The sequence below is a fragment of the Cervus elaphus genome, chromosome 17 (assembly GCF_910594005.1).
Source record: "Cervus elaphus chromosome 17, mCerEla1.1, whole genome shotgun sequence".
Classification (NCBI taxonomy): domain Eukaryota; kingdom Metazoa; phylum Chordata; class Mammalia; order Artiodactyla; family Cervidae; genus Cervus; species Cervus elaphus.
The window spans coordinates 19,011,505-19,038,524 of record NC_057831.1 but is presented as its reverse complement, the minus strand read 5'-3'; the positions used below and the strand labels follow the sequence as shown (position 1 = coordinate 19,038,524).

General features: G+C 40.9%; 1 protein-coding gene and 1 long non-coding RNA gene across 7 annotated transcripts in view; one reads left to right on the top strand and one right to left on the bottom strand.

The window, feature by feature from the left end:
• The window catches only part of LEF1 (lymphoid enhancer binding factor 1), a 118,585-nt gene that overhangs the window by 15,700 nt on the left and 75,865 nt on the right, over positions 1-27,020 (bottom strand). For 4 of the 6 annotated variants that reach the window (XM_043870853.1, XM_043870852.1, XM_043870857.1 and 1 more), the window contains exons 4-9: positions 23,707-23,839; positions 17,537-17,627; positions 15,862-15,945; positions 13,703-13,825; positions 12,504-12,666; positions 3,387-3,494 (exon numbers count right to left, since the gene is read on the bottom strand). In XM_043870853.1, the coding sequence (XP_043726788.1) occupies positions 3,387-3,494; positions 12,504-12,666; positions 13,703-13,825; positions 15,862-15,945; positions 17,537-17,627; positions 23,707-23,839 (702 nt within the window). The remainder of the gene's footprint in view (positions 1-3,386; positions 3,495-12,503; positions 12,667-13,702; positions 13,826-15,861; positions 15,946-17,536; positions 17,628-23,706; positions 23,840-27,020) is intronic. The other 2 variants (XM_043870856.1, XM_043870854.1) reach the window with 1 other exon arrangement.
• LOC122673251 lies at positions 20,430-22,649 on the top strand. Its single transcript, XR_006334644.1, has 3 exons — positions 20,430-20,514; positions 21,070-21,196; positions 22,515-22,649. It is a non-coding gene; the product is annotated as an uncharacterized LOC122673251 (long non-coding RNA).

Sequence of the window (27,020 nt, the reverse complement as noted above, 5' to 3'; positions counted from 1 at the left end):
ACCCTTTTAAGATTCATCTTGTGTCATTTAGAACTCTTCTCTGTGAGCTTCCCACCATAATCTGACTCCTTACAGGGGCCATGATGAGCTGTGTCCCTGGGCCCCTTACCACAGGCTGTTAGCACTGCCTGAATCTCAGCTCATCTTTGCCACCCAGCACATGCCTAGCATGTGCTTAGAACATGCAACTGTGGCCTGACATGTCAGACTAAATGTTGCTTTTGTGAAATCACATGTACTATAGGAATACATCTATGCTTCAAGAGAACTTACATTTATGGTAGACAAAAAGACTTAAGGAGTTTGGATATATTTATGTTAATTAACACAAAAACAAACAATTTCATGTGTAGTAAATAAACTTTTCATGAAAATCATAAATAGTACTGGGGTTTTAAGCACTACATTTAAAAGCCCCAATAATACAAATATAACACTACACCTAAGAATATATGTTCACTGTTGATTTATGAAAACCAGTTACAAAAAATGGAAGTTATAAAAACAAATTGAAGCTATATAATCTGTGATGCCTTAGGGCATTTTAATATAAAATATTGAGATATATATTTAATATGATCTCAGTGAGCATTAAGATAGCATTCTGACAATGAAAAGCTAAGATACAGGACATATATCTTATTTAGACTGTATTCTTGTACTCCTAAGAATACTCTGTAATATCTTTAGCTAAATTGATACCACTTGATTGACTTCTCTTTGCCTTAGTAATTAACAGGCTTATTTTGATTATTATAAAAATTTTAAGTTACAAAGCTGGGGTTTCCTTTCATTCAAAGAGATCCTAAAAATCAGATTGTGCAAACAATTTCCTTTAAAAGTTGTGCCAAGGAAAATCTTTAAAGGTAAATTCACATTACACTGGTCTTCCTTAAAAACTACTTCCTATCTCTCCACATGGAGAGAAGGGTAGAGAGAGAAAAAGAACATGTTTCTTTTATCTCTTTTTATAAGTGGCAACTCACTCTTAAGGATCAGAAACAGAAACTTCATTCAAAGACATGATATCACTTGTATGTAGAATCTAAAATACAACACAAATGAACATATCTGTGAAACAGAAATAAACTCACAGACATACAGAACAGACCTTTGGTTACCAAGGTGGGTGGGGTGGGGAAGGAAAGGATTGGGTGTTTGGGACAGATGCAAACTATAGAAGATGGATAAACAACCAGGTCCTGTTGTATAGTGCAGGGAACTATATTCAGTAGCCTGTGATAAACCATAATGGAAAAGAATATAAAAAAGTATATATATACACACACACAGACACACATAACTGAATCACTGTGCTGTGCCACAGAAGTTAACACTGTAAATCAACTATACTTCAGTAACATAAAAAGAAAAAAAGAAAGACATTCAACATGCAACACTGAATCTATGTAAATTCACAGCACAGCAAAGCTCTCCCAGGGGGTTCAAAGAAGGAAGACCATTCTTCCCTACAGGCCAACCAGATCCAGAAGAGACCCAGGACAGGGTTAAAGGAGTATACTTTAGGACTGAAACCCTTTAGGTGGGGGATTGATCTTGCCACTTAAAGGGCATCACAGAGGCTGTATCCAGAAAATACTAATTACAGTCCAGAGAACAGAAGCCCAGTTCTGAGAGAAAACTCAACTAAAGCTGTCTTCCTGAGGAGGCCCTGGAAGACTGAGATGGTCCGTCTGGAGGAGGGAAGTGGCATAGACTTTGCAGTCTGGGGGACTTGGGTGTTCCTTGCAGCTTAGCCACTACATAACCCCAGACAAGTTACCTAACCTCTTGACTCTTCAATTTCCCTCATCTGTAAAATGCAACAATACTGTTTATGTCACAGGATTATCCTAAGGACTAGAAAACAACACACAAAGTATTTAAGACAGTTCTAGACAATTGGCATGCGGCAGTTACTAAAACAACCAAGACAGCAATCCAGGAGAGTCGATGAAGCTGTTGCTCCCAAGTCACAAACAGTGGGACTCTTACTTCCTATGTCATACTTGTATCCAATGAGGAAGCTCCAAATTCTGACCAGTAGGGGCTTTTTCTTCCAACATGTTACAGGAGACAATGTGTTCCCAAAGCTCTCTGTGCCTCACTATATGGGATGTATGACCTCATACTTGTGGCCCCACAGGCTCATCTACAGCAATGACCACACGTTAATTTACATGTTGATTCATGACTTCACCATTCTTAAAAAGGACAACTACATCTAATAAGAAGACTGCCCTAGCTGGCACTTTGAATGTTTCACAAGAAACATGAAAATAATCTTCAGATTTTTAAATTAAGAGCTTAAGTGATCAAAAACATTCCCCTCTATAAAATATGATACAACTGATATCACTTACAATATTCTTTCTCAGAAGTAGTTTTTGCTGTATCAAGACAAGAACAAGATGTTCAAAGTATAAAGTAATAAAATAACTGGAAATAAAAATGAGGTGTTTTTTTGCCAATAAAATTCATACAACTTAAAATTATGATAATACCTACTCCATCTAAATAAAATATATAATGGACATCAGGGTATACTAATATGAAACAAAAAAGTGGATTTTTACCTAGTTCTAATTAGTCTGTGGCAAAACAGTCACATGAATACACTGTAATAAGTGTAAAATAACATAATTCTTTTTGGAAAGAAATCTGACAATATATATCAAAAGTCTTTATAATCTGTACTCAACAATTTCACTACTTGGAATCTATCCTACAAAAATAAGTCCTAAATACAGAAAAAAAAAAACCTGTTATTATGCACAGTTCATTGTAGGATTATTTCCACTTATTAAAAAAAATAGCAAATATCTAAAAAGCAGGGGAAAAATGGTTAATTGTGACATTCACTCAATGAATATTGTACACCTATTAAAACTTACATACAGAAACACTATGCCATAACAGAAAAATGCTTATTGTATACAAGAGCAAGCAGCATGGTACAAAAGTGTATGTATATACACACCCACCCACTCACCCTCAAACACACATCCAAATAAAAATGAAAAAATACGCACAGAAAATATACTGGAAGATAGTTAACTAGTTATTAATAATAATAATCTCATCATTTACATGATGAGATTGTGGGCTTTAAAAACAATCTTTTCACCAACATTTTAATGATAAGGATTTTTCTGATTAAAAAATTTTACTTTAAGATGTCATTAGCATATAGCCAAAAAATTATGACAGTGCAATTTTGAAAATGAAATATAACCATGAAGTCTTTATTATACAGTTCAGTAACTTTCAAAAATAGAAAACAATGCCAGCATTAGTTACACTCTACAACACATTTCCCTTATGAGAGCAACACAGGGAGAGAAAACGTGAGAAGAGAGAGCTGTCGGTGTGTAGAAGGTGCTTACATAATTGTCTCTTGCAGACCAGCCTGGATAGAGCTGCATATGTAGCTGTCTTTCCTTCCGTGCTAATTCATAATATTTAGCCTGCTCTTCACGAGAGAGGGCATGCCACTGAAAAACAAAAAGGATGGAGGGGAAAAAATCAAGTAAAAGCAAAATAGCAATAGTATTATATATTTCATATTTCAGACAGTGAAGAATGAAAATGTTAAGAATGTAAACTTTGATTTTTAAATGGCAGAAGACCACGTGTTGCAGAAATCCTTCTGGAGTTTGGTGGCTGCAATGAGATTCAAACTTTGGTTTTCCTGTCCTGCTCTCACATTACATGAAACCTATCCACGTATCCAAAATGAAATGGCCTCTTGCCCAGCCTTTCGCTTCTCCAGGACCAGTTAAAGAGAATGTTCACCAGTAAGCTTCAACACCCAACTTACCCCTTTTTCATAGCTTGTGGCATATTCTGCCATTGAGTCCAAGTGCTATTTATTAATGCAAAATTTCCACAGGTCTTTTCCACACAGGTATCTCCTCACCTCACATGCACACACTCCCATTCTGTCATATGAGGAATCTGAAACCTTCATCATATGATCCTGTCTATAAAGCCAGACATCAAAAGGCAGTCTGTCTCAGTCTTTTCACCCTTACTTCACACTTATATAAAGACTTTCTGTCCACAGGGAGAACACAGATAACACTGTATAATCACCACGCACGCTTTGTGTTTTGGTCTTCTGACGGAAAACAAGGAGCATGGCCTAAATTTACTCTGACATCTACACTTGCAGACTGTAGGAGCTAATTTGGAGAATGCATCACTTGACACCTTGCAAATTTTCCATTTCCCTTTAGGTAACAGATATTTATAGACCATACAGAGCAAAACAGCAAGGCACTGTTTGGGATTTTAAGCAGCCTGAACCTTGCACGGAATAACTGACTGGTTTAAGATTGAAGAAGGAGTACAGCAGGGCTGTCTGCTGTTACCCTGTTTGTTTACTATACACGGAGCACATCATGAGAAATGCTGGGCTGGATGAGATACACGCTGGAGTCAAGACAGGCAGGAGAAACATCAACAACCTCAGATAGGAGACGATGTCATCTTAATGGCAGAAAGCGAAGAGGAACTAAAGAGCCTCTTGGTGAGGGTAAAGGAGTAGATTCAAAGAGCCAGCTTAAAACTAAATATTAAAAAAACTAAGATCATGACATCCAGGCTCATTACTGCGTGGCAAATAGAAGCGGAAAAGGTGGAAATAGTGACAGGTTTCCTCTTCTAGGTCTCCAAAAATCACTGCGGACAGTGACTGCAGTCATGAAATCAGAAGACAAAGGCTTCTTGGCAGCAAAGTGATGACAAACCTAGACAGTGTGTTGAAAAGCAGAAACATTACTCTGCCAACAAAGGTCCATATAGTCAAGGCTATAGTCTTCCTAATGGTCATGTACGTTGTGAGAGCCAGACCACAAAGAAGGCAGTTCAGTCGTTCAGTTGTGTCTAACTTTGCGACCCCATGGACTGCGGCACGCCAGGCTTCCCTGTCCATCACCAACTCTTGGAGCTTACTCAAACTCATCTCCATCAAGTCGGTGATGCCATCCAACCATTTCATCCTCTGTCATCCCCTTCTCCTGTCTTCAATCTTTCCCAGCATCAGGGTCTTTTCAAATGAGTCAGTTCTTCACATCAGGTGGCCAAAGGATTGGAGTTTCAGCTTCAGCATCAGTCCTTCCAATGAATATTCAGGGCTGATTTCCTTTAGGATTGACTTGTTGGATATCCTTGCAGTTCAAGGGACTCTCAAGAGTCTTCTCCAACACCACAGTTCAAAAGCACCAATTCTTCAGTGCTCAGCTTTCTTTACAGTCCAACTCTCACATCCATAACATGACTACTGGAAAAACAATAACTTTGAGTAGACAAATCTTTGTTGGCAAAGTAATGTCTCTGCTTTTTAATATGCTGTCTAGGTTGGTCACAACTTTTCTTCCAAGGAGCGTCTTTTAATTTCATGGCTACAGTCACCGTCTGTAGTGATTTTGGAGCCCCCAAAAACAAAGTCTCTCACTGTTTCCATTGTTTTCCCCATCCATTTGCCATGAAGTGATGGGACCAGATGCCATGATCTTAATTTTCTGAATGTTGAGTTTTAAGCCAACTTTTTCACGCTCCTCTTTCACTTTCATCAAGAGGCTCTTTTAGTTTTTCTTCACTTTCTGCCATAAGGGTGGTGTCATATGAGTATCTGAAGTTATTGATATTTCTTCCAGTAATCTTGATTCCAGCTTGTGCTTCATCCAGACGAGATTTCACATGATGTACTCTGCATATAAGTTAAATAAGCAGGGTGACAATATATAGCCTTGATGTACTCCTTTCCTGATTTGGAACCAGTCTGTTGTTCCTTGTCCAGTTCTAACTGTTGCTTCTTCACCTGCATACAGATTTCTCAGGAGGCAGATCATGTGGTCTGGTAGTCCCATCTCTTAAAGAATTTTCCATAGTTTATTGTGATCCACACAGTCAAAGGCTTTGGCGTAGTCAATAAAGCAGATGTTTTTCTGGAACTCCTTGCTTTTTCGATGGTCCAGCAGATGTTGGCAATTTGATCTCTGGTTCCTCTGCCTTTTCTAAATCCAGTTTGAACATCGTGGAAGTTCATGGCTCATGTACTGTTGAAGCCTGGCTTAGAGAATTTTGAGCATTACTTTGCTAGCGTGTGAGATGAGTGCAATTGTGCAGTAGTTTGAACATTCTTTGGCATTGCCTTTCTTTGGGATTGAAATGAAAACTGGCCTTTTCCAGTCCTGTGGCCACTGCTGAGTTTTCCAAATTTGCTGGCATATTGAGTGCAGCACTTTCGCAGCATCATCTTTTAGGATTTGAAATAGTTCAACTGGAATTCCATCACCTCCACGAGCTTTGTTGATAGTGATGCTTCCTCAAGGCCCACTTGACTTCACATTCCAGGATGTCTGGCTCTAGGTGGGTGATCACACCATTGTGGTTATCTGGGTCATGAAGATCTTTTCTGTATAGTTCTTTTGTGTATTCTTGCCACCTCTTAATATCTTCTGCTTCTGTTAGGTTCCTACCATTTCTGTCCTTTGCTGTGCCCATCTTTGCATGAAGTGTTTCCTTGGTATCTTTAATTTTCTTGAAGAGATCTCCAGTCTTTCCCATTCTGTTGTTTTCCTCTATTGCTTTGCATTGATCACTGAGGAAGGCTTTCTTATCTCTCCTAGCTATTCTTTGGAACTCTGCATTCAAATGGGTATATCTTCCCTTTCCTCCTTTGCCTTTAGTTTCTCTCCTTTTCACAGCTATTTGTAAGGCCTCCTCAGACAACCATTTTGCCTTTTTGCATTTCTTTTCCTTGGGGATTGTCTTGATCACTGCCTCCTGTACAATGTCACAAACCTCAGTCCATTGTTCTTCAAGCACTCTATCAGATTTAATACCTTGAATCTATTTGTCACTTTCACTGTATAATCATAAGGGATTTGATTTAGGTCATACCTGAATGGTCCAATGGTTTTCCCTACTTCAATTTAAGTCTGAATTTGGCAATAAGGAGTTCATGATCTAAGCCACAGTCAGCTCCTGGTCTTGTTTTTGCTGACTGTATAGAGCTTCTCTATCTTTGGCTGCAAAGAACATAATCAATATGATTTTGGTATTGACCATCTGGTGATGTCCATGTGTAGAGTCTTCTCTTGTGTTGTTGGAAGAGGGTGTTTGCTACAACTAGTGTGTCCTCTTGGCAAAACTCTGTTAGCCTGTGCTCTGCTTCATTCTGTACTCCAAGGGCAATTCTGCCTGTTATTCCAGGTATTTCTTGAACTCCTACTTTTGCATTCCAGTCCTCTATAATAAAAAAGATATCTTTTTTGGATGTTATTTCTAGAAGGTCTTATAGGTCTTCATAGAACCATTCAAATTCAGCTTCTTCAGCATTACTGTTTGGGGCATAGACTTGGATTACTGTGATATTGAATGGTTTGCCTTGGAAACGAACAGGGATCATTCTGTTGTTTTTGAGACTGCACCCAAGAATTGCATTTCAGACTCTTTTGTTGACTATGAGGGCTACTACATTTCTTCTAAGAAGAAAAAAGAAGGCAGAATGTCAAAGAATTGATGCCTTTGAACTGTGGTGCTGGAGAAGACTCCTGAGAGTCCCGTGGACAGCAAGGAGATCAAACCAGTCAATCCTAAGGGAAATAAACCGCGAATATTCACTGGAAGAACAGATGCTGAAGCTGAAGCTCCACTATTTTGGTTATCTGTTGTTAACTGCTGACTCACTGAAAAAGTTCCTGATGCTGAGAAAGATCGAGGGCAGAAGAGGACGTCAGCGGATGTGATGGCTGGATGGCATCACCGATGCAATGGACATGAACTTGGGCAAACTTTGGGAGATGGTGAGGGACAGGGAAGCCTGGTGTGCTGCAGCCCATGCGGTTGCACAGGGTTGGACACGACTGCGTGACTGAACAACAACACTGGCACTTTGTGTGTGTTTACATAAAACTTGCCCCAGGCCCCCAGTGAGCAGTTTCTCAGTACGTCCTCCTACTTTCCAAATGCCAGGATCTGTTGTCAGCAACTCCCAGACAACTGGCTGCGCTCTGGGGGACCCTCTGGCCAGAGGCGACGGTGCAGGGGCAGTGGCTGTAGGAGGCTGGGGCCGGAGGCCACACCACTCGCGCCTGCACACAAGTGTGCCCGCACGCACTCTGGGGGAGGCCCGCTTCCTCTCCAGCGCTCCCAATTCTAGGGTGTGCTGCTTCCATTTCACTTCCTGTTAAAGGCTGGGTGGTTCTTTCTCACTCATGTCTACTGTGCATATTGATTTTAGTTACTCTCTTCTTGTTTTTTTAAATGATGGAAAGAAAGATATGACTGTACTGGAAAAAGGAAGGAGAAGTGAGCGAGAGAGGCCAGTGAGCAACAAGAGGCTGTCCTTGAGGACCGCGGTCCAGCGGTCAGGACACAGACCCGACAGCACAATGGGGACGTGCCCCCTCGAGAGCACAGACACCTGCTGCCCTTGCCCATGGAGAGGAGGAGGGCCTCATCTCAAAGAGAGCACTAGAGCACCTGCGGCCTCATCCTGTCCTCCCTGCCAGTCTCCAGTCCAGAGGTGGTGGGACCCACAGGCAGGGCAATGGACTCCACTTCCTTCAAACTGCCCCTTGAAGGCCAGGGCCTCTAAGTTGATAGGACAATGATTTAATTGCTTTAGAAGTGCAGAGTATACAGTTAAGAACCGTGACACTCACTGGAACTTGGCCTGAGCCTAAAGGCAGATCAAGTAATACACTTCAACAAAAAAAAAAAAAAAAAGGAAGGATGGAGGGAGGGGAGATGGGGAAGTGACAGAAAAAATACAACGCCTGAAAGAAGTTACCTGACACAATCTTTGTCCCAGCAGAGTAATAAGAATGAGTCAAGTTGAGCCTAAGAAGGCATGTCTGCGGAGCAGTGGACAGTGAGGCAGGAAGAGTCTCACTGCTTCTCCCCACTAAATAGGAAAGAAAGGAAGAATCACACTGCCTCTGTCCACTGACAGGAGAGCGAGCGAGAGTCACACTGCCTCTGCCCACTGACGGGAGAGAGAGCGAGAGTCACACCGCCTCTGCCCAGTGACGGGAGAGAGAGGGAGAGTCACACCGCCTCTGCCCACTGACGGGAGGGCGAGCGAGAGTCACACCGCCTCTGCCCAGTGACGGGAGGGCGAGGGAGAGTCACACCGCCTCTGCCCAGTGACGGGAGGGCGAGGGAGAGTCACACCGCCTCTGCCCAGTGACAGGAGAGAGAGCGAGAGTCACACCGCCTCTGCCCAGTGACGGGAGGGCGAGGGAGAGTCACACCGCCTCTGCCCAGTGACGGGAGGGCGAGGGAGAGTCACACCGCCTCTGCCCAGTGACGGGAGGGCGAGGGAGAGTCACACCGCCTCTGCCCAGTGACGGGAGAGAGAGGGAGAGTCACACCGCCTCTGCCCAGTGACGGGAGGGCGAGGGAGAGTCACACCGCCTCTGCCCAGTGACGGGAGGGCGAGGGAGAGTCACACCGCCTCTGCCCAGTGACGGGAGAGAGAGGGAGAGTCACACCACCTCTGCCCAGTGACGGGAGAGAGAGGGAGAGTCACACCGCCTCTGCCCAGTGACGGGAGAGAGAGCGAGAGTCACACCGCCTCTGCCCAGTGACGGGAGGGCGAGGGAGAGTCACACCGCCTCTGCCCAGTGACGGGAGGGCGAGGGAGAGTCACACCGCCTCTGCCCAGTGACGGGAGGGCGAGGGAGAGTCACACCGCCTCTGCCCAGTGACGGGAGGGCGAGGGAGAGTCACACCGCCTCTGCCCAGTGACGGGAGGGCGAGGGAGAGTCACACCGCCTCTGCCCAGTGACGGGAGAGAAAGCGAGAGTCGCTCAGTCGTGTCCAGTGCTCTGCAACCCCATGGACTATACAGTCCATGGAATTCTCCAGGCCAGAATACTGGAGTGGGTTGCCATTCCCGTCTCCAGGGGATCTTCCCAACCCAGGGATCGAACCCAGGTCTCCCGCACTGCAGGCAGATTTTTTACCAGCTGAGCCACCAGGGAAGCTACTTTTCTAAATCTGAGGTTCTAACCTAGAGCCCTTGACGGGGAGAAAAAGCCACACCAGGCACAGTGGAAGAGATCAGCCTACCTTTAAAAAAAAAAAGACTCATCATTAGTATTTAGATAGGTCTGATGCTAACATGATTGGCAAGAGGCAAAGCATTATCAAAAAGGAATGAAAAGCAGACTAAGAGGAAAAAAGATAAGAAGGCTTACTTTGTAAATTTGTTCATTCATTTGATCAATAATCTCTCATACTACTGCAATATGTCAGTATAGAGATATATTTTATCTGGAATTGTAAATAAGACTTATCTCCCAAAATACATGTGGAGGTTGGGTCTTCTACCCAAACAACCAGTTAAACAAGCAGGAATTTTTCAGTTACAGCAGGAAACTTAGGTTGACAAGACCTCAGCTAACAGAACTGAGCAAAAGTCAAAGTGAAAAAGCAGACCACAAACTAAACTGTTTACCTGCCTTTTCAACTGCTTTTAGTTCCTAGAGATTTATAATTCACAGACTCAACAAATGAAACATCATTTACCAGAGTAAAACAGTTAAGTAAAGTTATGATATTAAAATTTTACATTGAAAACAAATGTAAAGTCTGATGCAAGCTAGGAAGACAGTCTTTAACAGGCATTTCTGAAACACATATTGACTAAAAATGTTTTTCCATCTCTTTTGCTTACTGAAAGATTCATCAACTTGTTGGGAAAATACCCATTTGAAGAAACTTAACACAGTTAATCCCAAGATTTAGAAATTCTGGCAATAAATATGCAATAAATGGACTTCCTTTAATAGTCTAGAAGGTCTGAAAAGAAAAACCTTAAAATAGTATTTATGTTATTATTATTTATAATATGAAGAAAACTGAGTCATTCATATGAACGAACATTTCTATGTTAGAGATAAAGTAAAGGTGAGTAAAAATCAAAAGAGAAAATGTTCCAGGATGAATTTCAGTTCCACTATTAAGAATTCTAATTAACCTAGTGTAAAACTTCATGATTTTAAAGCTAGGAACTTTAAAGAACTAGCAAGAACTATCCTGCCAGAGGGGAGTTATGAAAGGATAGAAAACCTGATCTTAATCAAAGATCTCAGAGACCTATAAATAGAAACAGGTGTCCAAATCAAAGACAGAGAGAGACCCTAAATGAGAACCATGCTTTAGGACACATGCTCTGATCTGGGGATTGTTAAGGGAGCTGAGAAAGTAGCAACTGTTGGAAATGTGCATTAAAAATAGGAAGCATACATCCATATCATATCCTTAACTCTCTTGAGTAGGAAAATAATTCCCACTGGAGGACCATGGACATTTAACTTGGGGAAAAGAAAAAAAAAATAAGAGTTTTACACAAGCTGAAAAAAGAACCCTTCTTTTCCCTCTAATTTCTTCTTTTGAAGGGTCAGGGAAAATTCAAAAAAAAAAAGAAAAGATGGAAATCACTCATCTGCTATGACCTGGCTTTGAAAATCATTGTAATTATTGTTATTAAGTGTTTAAGAATCCACAGGGAGATAGAGTATTGCACACAGGGCATCAAAAGAGCTGTAATCTACCACCGCATCCTACCCCTGAAACCCTGGTGTCTTGAAGATTGGAAATAGCTGCGTTTTTAATGCCGTCAAACAGGAATCTATAATTCAACAATGCCTGCTCTCTGCCATCTGCTTTCCTCACATGGACTGGAAATCTCCTAATGTTTTCTGTCATGGATGCTGAAATGTATGAGGTTTTTAACAAACATGATGAAAATGATCATCAGCAACAGCTAAAACATGACCTTTAAGTCCCACAAAGGTTGTCAAGACCTTCCTTCTCCTGAATGTTCATTTGCAAACCATGAATTTCTTGAGAGTTTGCAAAACCAAATACACAAGGTCATATTTTAAGAAGTCACCACAGAGTCTGGTGACACACACACTGCTTCGCGTGGGGAGGGTCCACCTTACCCCCTTCATCAGGGGTTAACCCCCACTCATCTCTCAACTACTTTATCAGGGGGCCATTCCCTTAGCCCCACCTCCCTCCATTATTCTCTGATTCTTGCTCTTCATATTAACAGTATTTATCACAATTTTAATTATATATATAATGGGGGATTATTTCCTATCAGTATCCTGTCACAAAACTTCAAGATCTGCGAAGGCAAGGACTACATCTATTTTACTCAGCAACAATTATGTAATGCCTACTACACTGCCTGGCACATAAAAGACACTCATGATACACTCATTTAAAGTATGATAATAGGAAAATAGTTATCATTTACAGGAAATGTTCTAAGTGCCAGATACAACCTCAGTTGTTGATTCAATGCATTATATCATTCCTCCTAAAGGTTGTCATGCTCTTTCTGTTACTCCCCAAGTGACTGGTGACTATACAGATGATTCTATGCCTACCTGATATGTAAGTGCATTTGGGCAGCTCTTAATGAACCAGTTCCACGGTTACCATAAACATTTACCTGCCATCCCACTACTTACCCTTCTGCCTAGAATCTGGTTGATAGCTGCACTTTCCTTTAGAGTACACTCAGCTACGACGTTCGCTCTCATTTCTTTCATGTATAACATAAAAGCATTCAGAGGCTTTTTAATGTGAGGTCTTTTTGGCTCCTGCTCCTTTCTCTGTTCATGCTGAGGCTTCCTAAAAGGTGGGAGTGGGGAAGGGGTTAGACGAATCAGGAAGAGAAGGGAGGAGCGGAGCATCTGCTTGTATCATGAGTCCACCTCAGGCTGGGACCACCCTCTGGGCTCTCTATAAGCCCCCAGGACACTGTCTACTTAAAAGAGTGACTCATCTACTGTTGATAAATAAGGATCCTTTGGTTTGAGAAAACTTACCTATAGCTATAGAAGGGTTTAAACCCAACACAGAAATGGGCTTGTGAAGATGCTGCATCTAGATTTTAGGTGCTCCCTGGTCACCTTAGGAAAAGCTGCACATACAGTGCAGGTAGTCAGTCCTCCTCTAGAACTGACGTTCTTAACTTCTGCTGGCCAGCGCTCCTCTGAGAACCTAATGAAATCTTAAGACTCTCTCCCCCAGACAAATGCACACTGGATTTGCCTGTACTTGCAGGGGTCTTATGGACGATGTTCACATGCTCCCTGCCACTGCCTCCTTCTGCTCCAGTACAAACCCTAGATTAAGAAATTCAATTAATCACTAGTCTTTTGGGAGAATTCAGCTGCGCTGTAACAGCCTGCAACAACCCTGGCCCAACAGGAAATCCTGGGCTTTGGTTTGTCCCCTTCCTTTCAATTCAGTGCTTCCAAAGCCTTGATGCAGATGCAGGGTGGCTCTATTTCTAGAAGGAAATGCACTGAACCCCCCAATCTACTTCACTCTCATGCTCCCCAAGAATGGGAACCCAATTAAAGCCTTGTACTAAATGGCTAAACAGCTCCATTTCTTCAGTCTCTCTGTTCTGAAGATCACTTCTCTTTAGTGAGTTTCCCTTCATCTTTTGAGATCTGTGCTCCTTTTCAATCTCAGAACCAAATCAGAGCACTGAGAATCAAGCTGCTCGGTGTCCTCAGAGGCAGAGTTTTCAAGGCGGAGCTACACTGATTTTCAGGATAACAGAGAGGGGTGAGATTCGACAACAGCAAAGGAGAAGCTGTGGGGTTTAAGGCCTTGGTACCCTAAGGCGTCCCCAGGTGAAGAGAGATGCACTTACACGTGCATTAGGTCGCTGTCAGCGTGGGGGTGTTCCTGTTTGACCTGAGGCGTTACGATGGCTGGATGAGGGATGCCAGTTGTGTGGGGGCCAGGAGGACCGGGAATCATATGATGAGAAAACCTAAAAGAAGGTAAGACGAGAAAACAAAATGTACTGCTGTAGCAAGAGCTGGATAGAATTTTGAAACAACTCAGTAACTGTTATTGGCTGAGAGTAAAAACACATCTTCACACACAGACATATTAACTATAAGAGCAAGCTGATGATTAATTTCTTTCCTTTCTGTATTCAGGTGGAAAATATTTATAATTACACACCACCTTACAGATTTTTTTTTTCAAGCTAATGGTGGAATCTGGCATTTTTCCTGGGAGGGCTCTAGGCAATAGGATTAAAAAAAAAAAAAAAAAGTGAGTCACTTTTCTTGCAAAGCAGTTTTCAGAGAAGAATTTCAGTAACTACTGGAAATACAATATTTTATTAAGATTTAGCTTTTTAAAATGACCTTAAAATCTAAAGACATCATATTTTAAAATCTCTGTCTACATCCCTAAGTGGACCTTCATATTAAGTCTTCTCCTGTTGGCTTTTTCCCTAATATCGGGAGAGAGCAACTGAGAAGACAAGGGACAGGAAGATTTGCTCAGTCTCTAATTTAATAAGGTTGCCATCAGCATCATCCCAAATAATTTTCTACACATAAAGAAGGTAGTGTCTGAGAGATCCAGCCTCATGGAAAATTGATAACAAAATTAAGGGGAAGAATTTAATTAAAGGGACAGATACAGTTCTGCTTCAGGGTAAAAACTACACAAGCTCAAATAAAGGCTTTTTCCCAGAGTATGCTTATAGAGCATTAAAAAAATCTCAAAATATCCACCACCATCCAACACAAAGGAGGGAAACTGCCATGCAAGAAAAATAAAACAAAGACAGTACTTTCAACAAGCTCTTTGATAAATTTGGATATGCTTTAGAAATTTCTGCTTTCAAACTGTTTTAAAGTAAACATGTAGTTCAACAAAAAACATTCTCAGGTCTTTCATCACCATCTGTACAGTTAATTCCTTCTTCTGGGAAGGAAAGAAAGGACTCTACTTGGATATATAATATTTCAGAAACAAATCTTTAAAAATTAAGGAGGCATGGGAAAAATACAAACATTCGATCAAATCATGATGCTTTGCTAAATGGACCACTTGCAAAAATACGTGATGCTGGTTATTTGCCTATGAGAAAATCCTATCATCACACAATTCTTATACAGTGTTAAAATAAAAAAAATATATATAATATATTTTGGAGGAAGGGTATTAATGTCATTCCCTCTCAACCAGCTAGGTGTACAATTTACTGAATAAAATGATTTCTGAAAAAGCTGAAATTCACCACAGAAAACTGCAAATTTCATATGTATATAAAAAAGTTAAGATTCACAACCAGTTACTAACCCAACAGTTTGACTTCCAGCATGTTAATGCTAGCTCCCTTGAAAAAGCCACATTGAACACACAGATGATACACCACAAATGTGTGTGTACATCAAGCACAGGGCACAGAAGCCGTCCTTTCCAGAGGCAAAGCGTTACACAGAGCGGTGTGGCAGCAGACCTCACAGACTTCGCCGGCCCCACCGTGTCCACACAGGGCCTGATTCACACACTAGGACACACGCCCCGCGCGGCCTGACAGCCGTAAGCACCGCTCCTTCTCTTCTCACAGCCTTGGTCCGGGAAGGCTCTGGGCTAGCTGGGCCTTTTCAGACACCGTCACAGGAAACTGAGACAACTTTCCTCACAGGAAAAGAAAAGCCAGTCCGCATTCTCCCGCTGACCCGCCCCCAGCATGTTTTGAATTGAACAAGCTCTTCTTCTGAGGTCCCCTCTGGGGACATTTCTCCTCCCGCCGTCGGGGGGCAGTGAAGTCTTTTGGAGGCACTGTCTCCAGGGTGCTGAGTCCGTCTGCCTGACGGGTGTGGCTGGTGCTGTGGGGCGTGGAGTCTGGCTCCTGCCCGGGACTCCCCAGGACGCCTAGTGTGGGAGCCAGGCAGCCTGCGCAGACAGACGCCGCCCGCCGGGCCGAGAGGCAAGCAGAGGCGCGGGAGACGCAAGCGCGCGAGAGCAGCCTGTCCTGGCGCCGGATCCACCTCCACCTACCTGGACATGGAAGTGTCGACTGACAGTGAGGACGGGTAGGGCTGCCTGAAGCCTCCCGTGATGGGATACACAGGCTGACCTTGCCTGAGGTCACAGAAGAGAGGAACCCATCAATGACAAAACATGAGTTACCAACCAGCAACAAGCGTTTGATGAGCGGAGGCCCTCAACCAGAATCTGGGGAGAGTTACGAGGGCACTGCTTCAGGCACCCAACTGCTCCCCTTCCTCACCCTCCACCCACCCAAGGCATCACCGGTGCCTTGAAGGAACTCTCCCACTGCAGGCCATGAATGACTCATTTTCTACCCCTGCCCCTCTCCAGCCCCACTGATGCTTTGAACAGCTCTTGCTGAATATAACAGAACCTGAGAATGGTGAACTATTCTATTTAGGTGAATGGATTATCAGAATCTTTCAGACTTTAGGGAAGGGAAGAAAGGAGGAAATAAAAGTTTACATAAAAATGAACAAATTTTTGAAAACCCTGCACCCCACCTCCCACCCTTACACCCATGCTGCAGGCAAGAAATAAAAGATCGATTCATTGGAGTTATTTTCTCTCTGCTCTGAGAATTCCATCTCTCCCTCTGTTTTTCCTACATGTCACATTTTTCATTTACACAGTCTTTATTTCCAGATGCCACTGATGGAACTCAGCCCAGGACTGTTGCCCTTAAGTAGCTAAGTTCAGACAGAATAATTGATGTAGGTTTGGAAGTGTTCGCATAATCAATTAAATTCAAACAGAGTTATTGACTGAGAGATTTAATGCCAAAGAGAAGAGAGAAAGCTGGAATATCCATGGCAGGATAAGTCCTCCTTATGAAGAAGAGATAAGGTAAGGATGTGAGGGAGGGAAACGGGCTTTCACCAGGGGTCTGTAAGGACACAGAGTCAGTAAAGAAAGGAGAGAAAACGTTTGCTGAAGGTGCAGCACTTTGTCCATAGAGTGAGCAGTGGGGAGAGAGGGATGGGAGTGAGGGCAGGGAAAGCTACGTGCTAACAATAAAATGATAAAAATAGGCTCCACTGTATGAAGTGATTCTTTCTTCCCTAAATACATTTCTTTTTCTTTACCTTTATAATTAAAAAAAAAAAAAACCTGAGAACAGTGGTATGGATCTTTAAGAAACAACAAAATAGAGAACATTTGGATTCTGAAAGGATAAAGTCCATTCATCAGTTTTTCACTCCTCTGAACTCAAACTGGTGCTTACTTTATTAAAATTCAAAAGATGCTTTTGTATTTGTTACAGTTATTTGTCATTTACATCACTTGCCCATTTATAAGCAAAGATCGATATTCAATATATCTAAGGTTATGCTTCAAAAATATAAGTTGTTCATAAAGAACTAGAAAAGAAAAACCACAGTGAACACTTTGTACAGGCATAGCAAATGCCCAGAGCCACAAATTGAATCCATAAAACTATAAGCTTCAAAGCAAATGCTACACAGTCATTTTCTACACATATTAGCAAACGGACTGAGTCCATTTCAAAGTCTGTATGTTTTTTAATCTTTTAAATTGAAATGAAATAAAGTTAGCACCTTGTGTGTTGAAGTTTCTTCAACTCCACAAGTGTTATTATTCATAAAGCTAATTTCCATAAATGGGGAGTAGAAGAGTATGTGTTCAGACGCCTGGCTGCAGGTTGCAAGAAGGATCTTACCAGCCAAGAGGTGGGGTAATCTGTCCAACACCACCCGGAGACAGGGGATAAAACGTAGGAATCTCGGGAGCTGGCGGATGTCTGGACATGCCTATTAAAAAAAACAATGGAGAGGCAGATTCACAGGACATTCGATTTCTGAGAGAAATAAGAAAGGCAAGAAAATGCATTATGTCATGAGTACTTAAGGTGTAGAATGAGACAATATTTATTTTTCTGATTTAACAGAAGTCAGTTTGTTGTCTTTACTCAAAATTTCAGCATCTAAGAAAACACGTCTGACGGTGGTACATCTTGAGGGGCTCCTAAAACAGTAAATATACTGCGAGTAAAACAGGCATCAAAATGAGTCTATGAAACTACTTAAGTTTGCCCTCATTATTTCACTTCGCTTAGGAAAATGGTAGACAACTGTTTTTGTGTAGAATGACAGCACTTCATAAGCAGAAGGCCTGCCATGGTGTTCAAGGATTAGGTAAATTGCTCTTTTCAGATCTTCATTGGCTCCCTTATGGACACATAGATTTGGGAAATGTGATACCTCAGAGGATCAAAGATTAATTGGAAATAATCTTCAGCCCCATAATGGTCGCACTTGATATGATTCATTTGGTCTCTGGCACTGCAGCTCCAACTAAGCTCTTCATCGGGTTGAGTCCTCTGGGCTCTGAGGTCAAGCTGGTCTGGATTAGTTGTATTCCACAGAAAATGAGTGTGCCACCACACTGTTTCTTGAGCTCACACTCCCTGGAGTACACTACCCTATAACTGTAAAAACCACCTAGAGATTATGCCTAATCCTAGTCCCACTTGACATCTCTGTTTACATCTTACCTTGGGTACCAAAAAGAAGGGGTACGATGCATACATAAAAATGCAAAACAAAACATTACATTCATATTTGGTGGAAAGTGATTCTGAACAGAAGAAAGCCACATGAGTTTCTTTACAGTTAATCTGGCTTTAAAAGAGCATAATCATGTATAAACATATATCCCCAGGTTTAACAACCCGAATACACATTCAGTGGCTATAATTATATTGCCTAGTATGCAAAATCAGGTGAGTATACAGATGTTCTTTACGTATTCTGCTTTTTTACTATTCAAAATGTCTGTGAATTTCATTTGGATATTAAAAGATATTGAAGGCCTTGAGCATATGGGAATGGCTTAAGAAGTGTTGTCTTCAAAGTTGACGTTAATTTGACTTTGAAGTTAGGACAAACTATTCTTCAACTCTTAGAAAAAGTAGCTAGGAAGGGGAAAGGTCTTTAATCTCTTTTGACAGAGTTTACCTGAGATCATCTCAGGTTTTGCTGTTTTTAAAAGGAATCTAAAATCTTCTTTTTTGGTCTCTTTATCACTTTCAAATTTAATGAGTGTTTTTTTTAATTCCTTTATATCATCAATTCACCAAAAGCATTGCTTACAATAGGACCTAAGGCAGTTCTGTGGATCTACTCTCTCTCACTGAAGCAGAGCCCCTGGCAACTGTTTTTATGGAAGCTGGAAGTTCACTTTAGCAGAGTTACCATAAAAATCTCCCTTTATAAAAAAGCTGTCAATACTGCTTCTTTTGATCACAGAGGAGCCCTTGGGATTTGTTTTAATTTGGGCCTGGGGAGGCAGGGGCACCAGGGGGCCTACAGTAGTGATTCTTGACATAGCAGAATCATAGGGCAGTTTCTCCAACTTGCTGCCTCCCTCATCCCCAGATTCTCCAAGCTCTCATATGCAGGGGGGTTGCTCAGTCTTGAAAAGAAAAACCTGACCAACACAAAACACTGGAAACTTTGTGGAAACTTGAACTTGAAAATCATAATTAGAGGCTGAATTGTATGAATGGTCTACTTTAACCCCTTTGTTAGGGAGGTAAAGTGACTGTTTACGCACCTAAAAAATATGATTTGTCCTGGGATCTTATCTCTGGGATGCAGAGAAGTAAACTGCTTTCAGTCACATGTCTCTAAGCAGAGGAGCTGGAAACCTTGCTCTCCACACTAGTCTATGTTCTAAGTACACTGAGAACAGTGCATTTGTGATCTGGTGTAGGAATAATTTGACAGAACAAAAAATACAATTTTTTTCATATTTGGATTTGATTTTACTGCTTAAAAACAAACAAGGGAACTACTGTTTACTTAGCACCTGCTACATGCTAGTTCCTATGCTGGGTATTTATTTATTTATTTTTATGCTGGGTATTTAATTTGACTGTTTCTATTAAAATTCTACTCATATTTCAGATAACTTTCTCTCATGAAATATTCTCTAACTTTTGCTGCTGTGAGAAATCTTTCTTTTTAGAATCTACATCATTTTATTTGTACTTTTAACATGGTACTTAAGATGTTCTTCATTATGTTTTACAGTGAGTCTGTGCAAATGATTTCCTGTGTGAGCTTATACACTGCTGGGAAAGAAGAGACCATTTTGTCCCTTATCTGTGTATCAAACCATGGCTGTCTCCCAGAGAAGGCTCTGAATATCATTCTGAGTGACTAAACAAATGAACAAGTGAAACAAATGGACACATTACCTGTGGTCAATACTATAAGCCATTTGCACGTACACACCTGATGTGGCTTAGGTCATTACACGAGCAGAAGAAAGTGGATCTGTGTTTTCTAAATAGCTCACTGTTGTCTTAAGATCCTGTTTCCGGTTTCCAAAGACTCCTAGAAGTATGTGCCTCTCTACCGACTCCTGTGCGACACATCATTTATTTAATGACTGTTTATTGAGCACTTATTACATGGGCTTCCCTGGTGGCTCAGATGGTAAAGAATCTGCCTGCAGTGGGGGAGACCCAGGTTGGGAAGATCCCCTGGAGAAAGGCATGGCAGCCCCACTGCAGTATTCCTACCTGGAGAATCCCCATGGACAGAGGAGTCTGGAGAGCTACAGTCCATGGGGTCACAGAGAGTCGGACACGACTGAGTGACGAAGCACAGCATATGCTGGAGGCTATATGCGGTATATCCTTACATTTTTTAAACTTTTATAAATACAGCTAACATGATTCTGGTGTCAGACTGCATGAACACAGTAGTTCTGCCACTCACTAACTGTATGTTCTTGAGGAAGTTATTTAATTATTATTCTGCAGAATCAGAATAAAAATGAAACAGAGGTTCTGAGAAGTAAATGCATTCATATATAATAAAGAAAAGTGCCTGTTAAGTGCTATGTTGAGTGTTTGCTGTTATTTACAAGGATACAAATACATAAACAGGTACATAAACCCAATATTTCCTAAAAGCTCTTCCTCTTAACATTTTTTATCAGACACAGTGAGTGGAACAAAATGATGGATATCAGCTTCCTTTCTTCTTCTTACAACAACCTGCACTCACCATTACCCCAACACTCATGCATAAAAACTAGCGTGATTCCTAACAGGAAATTAACCTAAAGTTATTTTCTTACAAATAAGAATGGGTTCTGCTGACAGACTGTTTATATTTATTGAATAAGCCCAACTAGAGTGAGAGTAAGAACATGATTTTCTTTTTTTTTTTTTAATTTCAGGGGATAAAGCTAACCAGCCTCCCTGGAACTTTGAAATCAGCAGCTTAGTACCACCATGCTATAACCAGTTGTACGTGATAGAACCAAAAGGCCGGCAGAGGCGAGAAGAATAAAGGCAAGAGACCCAGTAAGCCTTAGACTTCTTTCCCTCATACTTATTTTTTGGTGATGACTGTACCCAGGTGGAATAATATAAACTCAAGATCATGTAAATTAATTCTTCCTAAACCAAGGTTTTATATCCCCCTACCTACATAGTGATGGGACACATTAAGTCGATGACAAAAAAGTAATTAAAAACAGGATTTTTATAATAAAACAAATGCAAACAGTGTTATAGAGTAGAATGCAAAAATCACAAATTTTTAGCACAAAATATTACAAGGAAATTTCAAGCAGACGATTTCCAGTCATGCCCACTAGTCCCTCCTCTAGTTCTGAAAAGTCTGTTTAAAAGAAAAGGTTTGAGGAGTAACGATAAGTTACAATTATTAAGGTAAAGCAAGGTAGGGTAGCAGTAAGATATGGAAACAGAAGAGAAAATGCAATTGTAATTGGTAGCCAGTTGGAAAAATGTCTGTTTTAAAAACTAAACTCTCCTAGAATCTGTGAGAGAAAAACTACTGAACCATCCCTGAATTTCAAAATTTTTTATAATGTTATTCTTTTAAATAAGTTCATTTCAAAGTGCTCTGAACAGGAACTGGGAAAAGGTAAATACTATGTAATTGTTATGTAAATAAATTAATTTAAAACTAAATAAAACATACTCTTGGATTCTTTTTGATATAGCCTGTCTGGGGCTTTTATATTTATCTTTAACTGTCATCCGCATCTTTATGGTGCCCAGACATGTATCTCTAGCTTAGACCCTGCTCTGGGATTGTGACCTGCACATTTAAATTGCAGACCTCACATTCCCTTCAGATAACCCAAAGGGACCTCGGCCAAGGTCACATTCTCGAGCTTCCCTCTCAAACTCAGCTTTCTTCCTAAGACGCTTGTCTTAAGTTTCCTTCTCACTACATATTCACAGATCTGCCTCTGTAGTTGCTGATTATTTGGAGGTCCTTTACAAAAGGAAGTAGAGGAGAGAAAGGGCTGGAAATGAGAATAAAACAGAGACAAACCCAGAAACATCCGCCACAATGATTCTTGCTTTCTCTAAGAAAACGTACTGGGGCTCCAAGCACGCAAAGTCCTACTAAGTTGTCAAAGAGTTGTCTTTTTAATTAAGGTGGGAAACGAAGATGATATATATTTAACCTCAAAGTGTTCACAGAGGTGGGAAAAACACCCAACCTCTGAACTTCACTGCTGTTTTACACCCTTACTAAATACTGTTGTTAACGATCCATCAAAGATAGGGCTGGACAAAAGGGAGAAGTGCTGGAGATGGCATGTTTGACCCCTTTTACATTCTCTGCCTTCACATGGTTTTACAGGATCTTTCATTTTGAACGTCTCAAGATCCTGCTGAGGTCCAAGTGTGTATGTCCACGAAAAGAGCAAGGGCTCCCCTGTGAACAAACTGCCCCTCTCTCAAGGTCTGCTCTAGGATGCTGGGACCAGGAGGCTCGAGAACCTGCGCTTTGTGTCCATCGGACAACCAAACCACACCCTCATGCCTCAGGTTAGAAACAGGCATTTTCATTTTTGAGACTTCTTATGATGCATGTGTCTCTGTAAATGATACAGAAGCAGAACTTGGCTAACAGCATAGAGAAGCAAAATAGGATTCATGTTGCTTTGAATGCCGACCCACTCCAGTATCCTTGCCTGGAAAATCCTATGGACAGAGGAGTCTGGTGGGCTATAGTCCATGGGGTAATGAAGAGTCGGACACAGCTGATCGATCAACACTTAGTCTGTTTTGACTTTAGACAGAAATGGTTTTGTACTTTATGTGTGTGTGTGTATTAAGTCGCTTCAGCCGTGTCTGACTCTTTGTGACCCCATGGACTGTAGCCCACCAGGCTCCTCTGTCCATGGGATTCTTCAGGCAAGAATCCTGGAGTGGGTTGCCATGCCCTCCTCCAGGGGATCTTCCTGACCCAGGGATCAAACCTCTGTCTCTTAGGTCTCCTGCATTGGCAGGTGGATTCTTTACCACTAGCGCCACCTGGGAAACCCTTTGAATTTTAAATATAATTCTTGTTGAGAAACAACAAAAAGAAAAGAAAACACAACAGGGATATAACTGAAACCAAAGGAAACCACAAGTCTCAAAAATATAACATTCAAAGAAAAACACCTCCTACTTTGTCCCTTTTCTGACTTTTTTTTCAGCATTATTATCAAGACATAGTACATGCTAAAATAAATGAATATGGCAGGGGGCGCTGAGGACTGAATTATTTTCACAGCATATTGGTTTATATTGTGATCATAGCTCTTCAGAGCTGTCACTTTGAAAATGACCCTTCACTATTTTTCCTTTTTTTTTTTTTTTTAATCCCGGAAAAGAAAAGGCCAATAACAAACTCTTGTATGCTTATTAAAAAGTTGCTACCAAATAAATTATTCTTATCTCCTACAAATGTATCATGACATGGGCAGAGTCGCTGGGGAGGGCGCTCAGACTGCTGAGATGAGGCTCTTCCTCATCCAAAGAGGCCGGGGCAGCGAGATGCTCACCTTGTTTGGAGTTGACATCTGATGGGATGTGTGACGGGTGTGATCCTGGAGAAAAGTGCTCGTCGCTGTAGGTGATGAGAGGGGTGAGAGGATGGACCGCATGGGATGGCTGCACCACGGGCACTTTATTTGACTGCAAAGTAACCACAAGGACAACAGTTAATATGGACTCCCAGCTCCTGTCTCCTCTCTCCTCAAAAGTCAACCAAGAATGATCTCCAGACCTAAACAACTGAAATCATCTGCTCTACCCGCTTAAGAGTGTCAGGATTTCCTCATGTTAAGTACTCCCTGAGTACATGAATATCCCACCAAGAAAACGATCAGTTATTTAACCAAGGCCCCTTCGGAGATTTAGGTTGGTCACCCACTCCAGGATTCCATGACATCAATTTCCTATACATACATATTTACACTCTCTTTGGATTATCTCCTTAGCTTAAAGTCAATGAACAGTTTCTGGAGCAAAAGTTATGAATGTTTTAGTAACTCTATTCATTACATATGTTTGGCATAAAATGAGCATTCAATAAACATTATGAATAGATAAATGAATAAATATTCCAACTTAAAAGGCAACTTTTAAAACAACCTAGTATATATAAATTTGCTGTAATGACATCATCTCAGTTTATAAAATTCATAATCCTAGAGTTGTAGAGCAGTAAATCTGGCTCAGCTAGTGAAGAACCCGCCTGCCAATGCAGGAGATACAAGAGATGTGGGTTCGATCCCTGGGTCGGGAAGATACCCTAGAGGAGGAAATGGTAACCAGCCCCAGTATTCTTGCCTGAAGAATCCCACGGACAGAGGAGTCTGACGGGTCCACAGGGTTGCAAAGAGTTGGACACGACTGAGTGTGTGCACATACATGCATGTGCTCATGCACATACTAACAGAACTATACATCTTTAAGAACCAAATTATACCATTTTTTCATGTTCTATAGTTTCGCCAATCAAACATGACCATCATTTATTATTCTTTAGAGCTGTTTAGCTCATCTTCAGTTCCTCTAGTTTCTAAAAGTATTAACAGATAAAATGGAATGTCTAATCTTGGGTTTAGCTACATAATGTGAAATATAGCTTGTAAGAACACTTCAAATTGCTGACATTTATATTTAACATATTTTATGTCTCTTATTTGTTTAAAAATGAATTTTACTATTTAATTTGGAATTCCAAGACTATATAATAGTAACACTTATTAAAGGTTCAGGTTATTTATTTGGACTTCTGTTTGAAATCTGGAATTCTGTTGTTTGGTTAAAGTTGAATCTCCCTTGCATACTGGCCCCTCAATAAAGTGCTTACTAAGCAAATCAGTAATATAAACAAGACTCAGGCAGTTTAACCTAATTAGGGGATTGTTTTAAAAGAAACTACCCCCCACATACAATTCAACATAATTATATGCACAATATGTTTCTGATTTTAAACTCATCTCCTAATTCATGCTGTCTCAGAAAAATGTCTATTTGGAAATATAATAATAAGTAACTTGTGAATTTAAAAGGAATAAACTCTAATGAATTCTAAGTATTCTCTAATTCACTAGCTCAAACATGCCTTCACCATGCTAGTTTGAAATAGTCTGTTACTATTCTACAGACTAGAATACACGTGAAATCACTTTCTCCAGAAAAGAATATATTATTAAATTTTCTGTGTGTGAGTCTCTGAAAAGTACACAGTATAAACTGCTTAAAGTGTAGGGACAAATGTGAATGGCTGAGAACCCATGACACAACTGTGTATGATGGCTGCACCTATTACATACACTGATCATGTCACTTTTTGTTGTTGTTGCTGTTTTACAAATTAGGTATAAAAAGTACGTGGTTCCAACAGGAAGAACCATCCTCAGGAAAATTAGGAGTAATTATCCTAGTAACACTTAATTCTCTGCATAGTTAGTAATTCTCTACACCCTATCGTTACAACCTCCACCCAAAGAAACTTACGAAATTAAAAAAAGTGAGGGGGGTAAAAAAATCACTTTTTAGACAATGATATGCTATCCTTGCTAGATTTTCCCCTATTTTATAATTACCAGCTCCCCTCTAACAGCGGAACTCGCACAGCTCCTACAGCCCGTGGCGTTTATTAAGTGGAGCACCATTATCAAAGCCACACGCTTTTTCTCTACACACCTCTGCACAGACATCTCTGCATATAAATGTGTGAAAGGTTAAAGAAATGTTTCAATGCTTTTCAAGTGTTAATGATACAGTGTGCCCAGTACACAGAATGAGCTTCTCAAATATTAGGAATTTAGAATGCTAGAGGAAGTAGGGGGTGGGTGGGTGTGAGGATATTATTATTATAAACCCTTTTAAATATGAAAGCAAAAATCTCAACACTCAAATGCTAAAATGAATGCATTTCAACTATACTTGAGAATAACTGTTTCGAGTTTCCTTTCAGAAGTCTCATAAGAAGCATAATTGCCAAATGATCTACAAAGATATTTTCTTAGGGTAGTTAAAAAGAGTAAAGCACTGCAGAAATCTTCAGCAAATATATATATATACACATATTTATATATATATTTGATATATATATTTATACACACACACACACACATTTTTTTTTTTTTTTTACACACATACATTTTACGTGCCTTTCTTATTTTCAGAGCACCACCTTAAGGAACTTGCATTAGCAGGCAGCATCTTCTTAATGTCTGACCTATCCCTCCAGTCATATAGCTCAGAATCTGGTGCCATGAATTTTTGGTAAATTATGCTATCCTTGCTCTCCTCTTAATTTTACGGTTTTCAACACAGATTTGCTTTCCTGTGGGAAGGAGATAAGAAGCTGAGGATTTTAATTTAAGCTCTGGCCTTGTCTTATATTTTGCAAGATGGATAGCGAAAGCAGCACTAGTAGGTGTGTTAAAGCCAGCAAGGATTATGTCCATTTTTGTGGCCAAATAATAAAAGCAATATGAAATCTCAATAATAGGAGCGAGCACAATTCTAAGGTTTAGAGTTTGCCTCCTGCTGACCACCTCCACTGTGGATATAAAAGGATCCTGCCAACACCACACACGCTCGGCACAGCGCCCTCCCAATCAAGTGTCCTCAGCCCTGAACTGTGGGCTTCCTCTGACGTCAGGAGTTACTGTCCCTTGAGACTACCTGCGCACACAAGCTGAGAACCTGGGCACTGCTACTTTGTGTAAGTTTTAAGACAGAAAATATAACCATTGCTTCCCCAACTGCCCTTGGGTTTGCTTTTAATTTTTTCTTTTATATTGGAGCACAGTTGACGAATGATGTTATCTCAGCTTCAGGTGTAGAGCAAAGT